This window comes from Oncorhynchus gorbuscha, linkage group LG08, assembly GCF_021184085.1.
Source record: "Oncorhynchus gorbuscha isolate QuinsamMale2020 ecotype Even-year linkage group LG08, OgorEven_v1.0, whole genome shotgun sequence".
NCBI classification, from domain to species: domain Eukaryota; kingdom Metazoa; phylum Chordata; class Actinopteri; order Salmoniformes; family Salmonidae; genus Oncorhynchus; species Oncorhynchus gorbuscha.
The window spans coordinates 58,284,973-58,293,005 of NC_060180.1; the positions used below are offsets into that span (position 1 = coordinate 58,284,973).

General features: G+C 37.7%; 1 protein-coding gene across 1 annotated transcript in view; it reads right to left on the reverse strand.

Annotated features, from left to right (window-relative positions):
• LOC124041905 (vasoactive intestinal polypeptide receptor 2-like) overlaps positions 1-4,578 on the reverse strand; it is a 46,032-nt gene extending 41,454 nt beyond the window's left edge. The window contains exon 1 of the mRNA XM_046360047.1: positions 4,061-4,578. Within this exon, the coding sequence (XP_046216003.1) occupies positions 4,061-4,111 (51 nt within the window). The 5' untranslated portion in view covers positions 4,112-4,578. The remainder of the gene's footprint in view (positions 1-4,060) is intronic.
• Positions 4,579-8,033: the final 3,455 nt, after the last annotated feature.

The window sequence follows — 8,033 nt, forward strand, 5'->3', positions numbered from 1 at the left end:
ATAGACCATCTATAATTTAGCACAAACAACTACCTCTTTCCCTACTGAATTTAATTTATTTATTTTGCTCCTTTGCACCCCATTATTTTTATTTCTACTTTGCACATTATTCCACTGCAAATCTATCATTCCAGTGTTTTACTTGCTATATTGTATTTACTTTGCCACCATGGCCTTTTTTTTCCTTTACCCCCCTTATCTCACCTCATTTGCTCACATCGTATATAGACTTGTTTCTACTGTATTATTGACTGTATGCTTGTTTTACTCCATGTGTAACTCTGTGTCGTTGAATGTGTCGAACTGGTTTGCTTTATCTTGGCCAGGTCGCAATTGTAAATGATAACTTGTTCTCAACTTCCCTACCTGGTTAAATAAAGGTGAAATAAAATTAAAATAAATAAAAAATGATGCTGAATGAAATGTTTCACTGCCAGACAAGACTCCGCTGATAGCCATGTGTTGTGGTGGTAAGGTGTTGGGACGGTTGTTGGGACTCTGCTGTTGGGACAGCTTTATGTGGGCCCTAACAGTTTGTGGGCACCGTTTGTCACCATTATAGTCCAATAAATGTATTGTTAATGTTGTGTAGTGGCTTTGCTGGCATGCATCTAAAGAAAATAGTTTGCCTCACAAAGATTTACATACTAAAATTGCCACTGGACAGAGCCATAGACCATTTTGCCAACATGAAGAGAGGAGGACGGCATTGGCGTTCAACTAGTCTACAAATACTGTGAGTCAACATGTTTTGCTTTACTTGAGGGCGCACGCACGCACACACATACAAACAGTTGAAGTCGGAAGTTTTACCTTAGCTAAATACATTTAAACTCAGTTTTTCACAATTCCTGACATTTAATCCTAGTAAAAATTCCATATTAGGTCAATTAGGATCACCACTTTATTTTAAGAATGTGAAATGTCAGAATAATAGTAGAGAGAATTTCAGCTTTTATTTCTTTCATCACATTCCTAGTGAGTCAGAAGTTTACATACACTCAATTAGTATTTGGTAGCATTGCCTTTGTTTAACTTGGGTAAAATGTTTCAGGTAGCCTTCCACAAGCTTCCCACAATAAGTTTTTGAATTGTGGCCCATTCATCCTGACAGAGCTGGTGTAACCGATTCAGGTCTGTAGGCCTCCTTGCTTTTTCATGCTTTTTCAGTTCTGCCCACAAATCTTCTACAGGATTGAGGTCAGGGCTTTGTGATGGCCACTCCAATACCTTGACTTTGTTGTCCTTAAGCCATTTTGCCACAACTTTGGAAGTATGCTTGGGGTCATTGTCTATCTGGAAGACCCATTTGCAACCAAGCTTTAACTTCCTGATTGATGTCTTGAGATGTTGCTTCAATATATCCACATCATTTTCCATCTTCATGATGCCATCTATTTTGTGAAGTGCACCAGTCCCTCCTTCAGCAAAGCACCCCCACAACATGATGCTGCCACCCTCTTCAACATGAATGATGTTCATCGGCTTCACAGTTGGAATTTTTCCTCCAAACATAACAATGGTCATTATGGCCAAACAGTTCTATTTTTGTTTCATTAGACCAGAGGACATTTCTCCAAATAGTACGATCTTTGTCCCCATGTGCAGTTGCAAACTATTTTGAAGCAGTTCCTTACTGAGTGGCCTTTAAGGTTATGTCGACATAGGACTCATTTACCTGTGGATTTAGATACTTTTGCACCTGTTTCCTCCAGCATCTTCACAAGGTCCTTTGCTGTTGTTCTGGGATTGATTTGCACTTTTTGCACCAAAGTACATTCATCTCTAGGAGACAGAACGTGACTCCTTCCTGAGCGGTATGATGGCTGCATGGTCCCATGGTGTTTATACTTGCGTACTATTGTTTGTACAGATGAACGTGGTACCTTCAGGCGTTTGGAAATTGCTCCCAAGGATGAACCAGACTTGTGGAGGTTTGTTTTCAGTGGAGGTTTGTTATTAAACTAAACATATATAGCCTTGTTGATTTGATGTTTAAATGGTTAAGTTGAAATGGTGCTGGAATAGCAGAGGCAGTGCTCCTGTTGTCTTTGTGCTGACTTGAGATAACTCCTTGGTTCTAAATCAGTAGTTGTTTAGTGAACTGTCGAAAACATTAACTTGCTTGACCATATAACTGTTTGAATGCAATATTTGCTTTGTGGACATCAGCGGACAGATGAGGCTTTCTGGTTTTGTGATGAAACAAACATGTGTAGTTTAATTTATTCTGCCACTGTGTGACTGTCTTTTTGTTGTCACGGCCTTATTGTATATCACGGTGGCGTATGAATTTATGGTTATAGAGCAAACAATGTTCTAGAGCTGTATCCGTACCCATTGGTGCAGTGATCACAAAGGGGCTGTATCCAGGATACCATAGCAGTGTATGGGTAAAATCACTAAGGAAGCCAAGCCATTAAAAAAGCCATTTGCAACCTATGTTGTGATAATTTCAAAGTTCTACAGTATTAGTAAAAATGTGATCAATACATGTGGATGATCTTGTCCCTGTAGTGTCTGTAAACACCCTGGTAGGTTGATTAATAACCTGAACCAGATTATAGGCACTGGTTACAGTGAAACGCTTCCTCTTGAGCGGACAGATATTCAGGTCCCCAAGACAGTAAACATCTGTGCTTGCATCACATATACTATTGAGCATTTCACACACATGACTTAGATACTGACTGTTAGCACTTGGTGGCCTATAGCAACACCCCCAAATAATAGGCTTTAGATGAGGCAGGTGAACCTGCAACCACAGCACTTTAATAACACTTGACGTGAGATCTTCCTAAGCATTACAGGGATATGGCTCTGAACATATAGAGCAACACCTCCCCAATAAGCATTCCTGTCCCTTCTATAGATGTTATATCCTTGTATTGCTACTGCTGTAACAAACAAATTATCTAAGTCTCAGAAATGGCTAATATATAAATATTATCTAATGTTATTGATTTCTTTAACCTTATTTCTAAGGCTACATATATTAATAATGGCTATTTTCAGCCCTTTCCTGGGTAGCTCCTCTGAGATAGACAGTCTGGAGCATTTCAGGTGACCCATATTATTTGTGCCTCCAAACAATGTAAAAATCGAAGTCTGTAACTATAAAAGTCTGTAAGACCATGCAGACAATAGAGTCAGACAGTCCAATTTAACCATTTTTTCAGAGGTCAACATCATCCTGTGTGAAAGGCATTCTATCATAGTTGCATATAGAATCTATTTGGGTTCTACTTTCCACGTTGTTGCAGAATATTTTTAAAAATAGCTATATTTCACTCAAACATTACGTAGCTGTATTTCAGGCAAATCATTACATCAGAATCCACTGCATCACAGCTCACACATTTAGCGGAAATATGAAATTACCTAGACTATCATTTGCCCTGTAAAGAGCACTCCAATGACAGCTTCATGGCAAAATTAGATCTTGATGCTTTGAATAGCACAAGCCTATTCATTACTGCTACAGCTGTCGGATCTTAATGTGATCACCCTGTTGTAGAACATTCCTGCAATGCAGGAATTGTAAAAGTTGTAGTTTATTTGAGGTTTAAAAAGGCTTCTGACGTTTGGAATTTCCACTTTAGCATTTTTTACTTGATTTTCTCTTAAGAAAAAAGTATCAACCCCTATAAAAATGTATATTAATTAGACTCCACATACAATTCAAATGTTCTGTTGCTGCAGGATTATTTTCCTGTTGTAGCAAACTGGCTCAAATTAAGATCCTACATCTGCCTGTGTTTATACCATATCTCTTTGGACTGTGAAGAATGCTGCATGCTTAAATCAAGAGTTCAACTTCTGCAAAGAGCAAATTGGTTTAATAAATGAGAGTAAACAAGTAGAACATTGTACACTAGGCTACCCTATATGGACAAAACCCTCTTCTTACCAAGTCCATCAATCATAATGTCACACATTTGTTAGTTTATATTTTCAAGCAATAGAATGCCCTTCTCTTCATCCTTGTGCACATTTTATCGTCATGCATAGGCCTAACACAAAACGAAATATACATTAAAAGTACTGTTGTAGTACTTACCACTGACAGACACGTTGATAAAGCTAGAATAAAAACAATCAAACTTCTCATATTTAATTCGTTGGTCACCTGCCGGACTTCATTGATGAGAGGTCACAATCCCATTCAAGTGACTAAAAGGGTTTTTGTGAAGAAGAAAAACATCCAATATTCCAAGTTAAAAAATAATTGAAGCAAACTATGAAGTTAGTTGAAGGAATGAACCTTGAAAGGCTTTGATTTGCCAAATCCAAATACTTGATAAAGAGAGAGAGAGAAACACGCACTGATTGGTTGTCCGCGCGCACTGTTTTGGCATCACTTGGCACTTCGTCTGGTCTTTGGGAAGAAGTCACCGGTCTGCAGCAGTCGTGTCAAATATTACATTGAAAGCTTTAGTAAGTCCCGAATCACTGAACTGAGGCTCAAATGCAGAAATTCCGTTTCCCTGAAGCCATCGAACCAGAGTACTATCTGCACGTACGGGGCAATTGTGTGCTGGTAGGCTACAGCAGCACTGGCGTCCGTGGAGGGATGCTTTCTCCTTATGAACTTTGAAATGACTGAAGCCAGCTCTGTGCTGTTACGCAAGTTTTAAAAAACGTGAATTATATTGACCTATTGGAGCACATGTTATGCTATTACCGTGTTAGTATGGAGGGTGATCATTGCCATTTCGAAAATGCTTAAAATATGTTCATATCAGTATGCATGATTTATGACACAATTAAATTCTAATGTTAAAAAGAAAATTGAAAATGACTAATTGAATATTGAAAATGGCTAATTGAATATTGGAAATGGCTCATGGAAATTCTAAATTAAAATGGGAAATGGAAAACAGAAAATGGTTAACAGAAAATAGTAAAATGAATGTGCAAAGTGAAATGGAAACTGGCTATTTTCATTTTCAAATTGCCCAATTTAGCTTTCTCTTTTTATTTTAAACATTTATTTAAATTGCTTCCTGGAAGCATTAACCAGAGAGCAACAGGACACCACCATGCAGTAATACATTCTATGTGCATTGATTTTAGACTTGTTTAACTGACATGTTTCAAACCTGGTGTGCTGTACACCAGAAGAACATTTTAGCCTGCCAATCCAAAGCCTAGGCAATTTAGCTTAGGGAGCTAATGCAATTTGTCTGGTCCCTGGCAAAGTTACTCAACATTAGGCAAAGTTACTCATCACATGGTCACAAATCACTTCTTCCTGATTACTTGTTCGCATGATGAGTAACCTTGCCTGATACCTGAAGAGTTGCATTGGCTATAGGCTTTGGTTTAGCAGGCTAATCTGCTGTTCTGATGTGCAGAATAGCCTTGTTTGAACCCTGTCAGTCATATTTGTTTTGTGGCTCAGATGGGTCTCTGAGGAAGAGGTCAAAAGATGGTGAATTGTAACTGAGGTGGTTCAGTTACCACACATGCATGATGAGTAGGCCCTACCCTGTCTGAGACCTGAAGAGTTGCATTGGCTCCGTGAGTCAATTGCTAGGCTTCAGTTTAACAGGCCTCTATGCTTTCTGGTACACATGAGACCTGTTTACACTAGTCTAAAATCAATGGCTAGGATGTACTATTACATATGGGTGTGTTGCTCTCTTGGTTCACGCCTCCAAGAAGCAATTTGTATACACTTTTGAAAATGAGAAAATGCTTAATTGGGTAGTTGGAAAATGAAAACAGACACTTTAGTTTAATTTTGCATTTACGATTTTCTGTTTACCATTTGTTTTTTCAATTAACCCTTGTCTATTTTCATTTTAACTTTGCAATTTAATTGTGGCATGACTCATGCACACTAATATGAGAAGAAAAATCGATTTATAATTTTGCCATTCCTATTTAGCGTTTAAGGCAATGCATTTTCAAACTGGTACTGTTAACCCTCCATATGCCAGATCATATGTGAGAATAAAATGTGATATTTCCAAATGTAAAAGCCATCATGTTTATTCAGAGGGGGATGCATTTCATAGCAATCGATTCCACTCCAGAGGCAGATGAGTGTTCTGTTTGTGTGACCTGGACTAATCTCTAATATGATTGGTTTGACCCCGGTGGAGAACCTGGATATCAGAAGATGTCTGCACACATTTTCTCCAATGGTAAAGGATGTAGTACAAAGGGAGGTTATTTCATTTGAAGGCTGGTCAACAATCAGCACAACTAGACACCAGGGGGACATTTCAGTCATTTCACAACTTTGTTTCTTTGAAGTGGAGGGCCTTTCATTGAAAAACTCCAGAAGAGCTGAACAGGTAGATGAGACACTAACCTTCCATCAGTCACCCTAAAAAATGGGATCCTAAATGCCTGACCAACCACCTTGCATTGGTTGAATTTGAAGACTTTGTTGGCATTTGATTCGAGGCTCTAATTTAAACACCTGTCTGTCAATTGCATGGGGACTCTGGAATGGCTCCATTAACTGTGCTGTATTTGTCATGTTCAAAATAGTTTCACCCCCCCTCAAAAGAAGAAAAGATGTCAGCATGAAAGAGAACATTCAATCAACTAAATGTTAGCCAGTCTGTAACCCACTGAAGGCTCAAACAAAGGACTACACAAATTCCCCAAACTTTGTGTGTTATCTAATGTTTATTTTATGCACATAATTAAGCACTTATAATCACAGGAGGCCCAAAAAGTAAGATAGTAAGTTCAGTGAGTGGAGTCAAATAAATGAGTTGAAAAACTTGGGCCCATTCGGAGAACTCTGCTGTTATTTTGTTGGATGGCATTTCACCGCTGAAAAACAAGAACTCAATACAAAACCACAAGAAGAAGCTTAATGCCATAATGAGAAATAAATCATTAGTTGTAGTGTTTGATGGGACAACATTAGATCCAAACACCTGTTACTCTAACAACAGCTATTTCTTAACAACAGTGGGGTCCACAATTATTGACACCCTTAATAAATATAAAATACATAATTTAAATACTGGAGGTATATTGTATGCTCCAAAACATTTTGAAATTGTATTATTTTATAAGCCTACTAATAAAATTGCTCAGAGAAAGAGATTTTTGTATGCAATAAAATAAAAAAATCAATAAAGGTAGGGGTCAAAATTATTGACACCCCCAAAGATTCTTAATTACTTGTTGGATGCATTTGCTGTTAGTTTAGGTTTTTCAGATAATTTTGTGCCAAATAGAAATGCGTGAAATGTATTGTGTCATTTTGGAGTCACTTTTATTGTAAATAAGAGTATAATATGTTTCTGAACACTTCTACATTAATGTGGATGCTACCATGATTACAGATAATCCTGAATGTATCGTGAATAAATGATGAGTGAAGAAGTTAGAGGGTCAACGATCATACCCCCAAGACATACTAACCTCCCCTGTTATTGGTAATGGTGAGAGGTTAGCATGTCTTGGGGGTATGTTCTTTGAAAAAATATGACTTGTTTAACAAAATCTTTCTCTGAGCAATTGTATTAGTATAAACTCAACATTTCCCCATGTATTTATTTTGTATACAATATAGCTCAGTATTTGAATGATTTATTTATACAGTCATTATTGCTTATCTTTATCAAGGGTGTCAATCATTTTGGACCCCACTGAAAGAACTGCATTTTACTCAAATAACCCTTCCTTATAGGAGGACAACTTGACCCATTTATGGAAGTAATATCTTCCCCTGGGAAGAGAAGCAGCTCAGGGAACATTGATCCTTTCCTCTCTGCACCATCTGGTGTCATGGCTGGAAGGAGTTATTTGATGTCTTCCCTTGTTCTGAGTCTATCACATTGAGATCAATTGTGAAAGGTCAAGAAATGTAACAACTTTTAAAGTCACATGAAGTGTAAATATCATGTGAAGTAATGAGCTGAACTACAGGGATTCAACTATCCCAAATAAAACAACGCCGAGTGATTTTTACATCATCATGATCAAATTCATTTCCATTGCGGCCCTCGTACTTAGGCTTATCGTTGCTTTTCATTATTCACTGCCATAAAAAGCTTTGT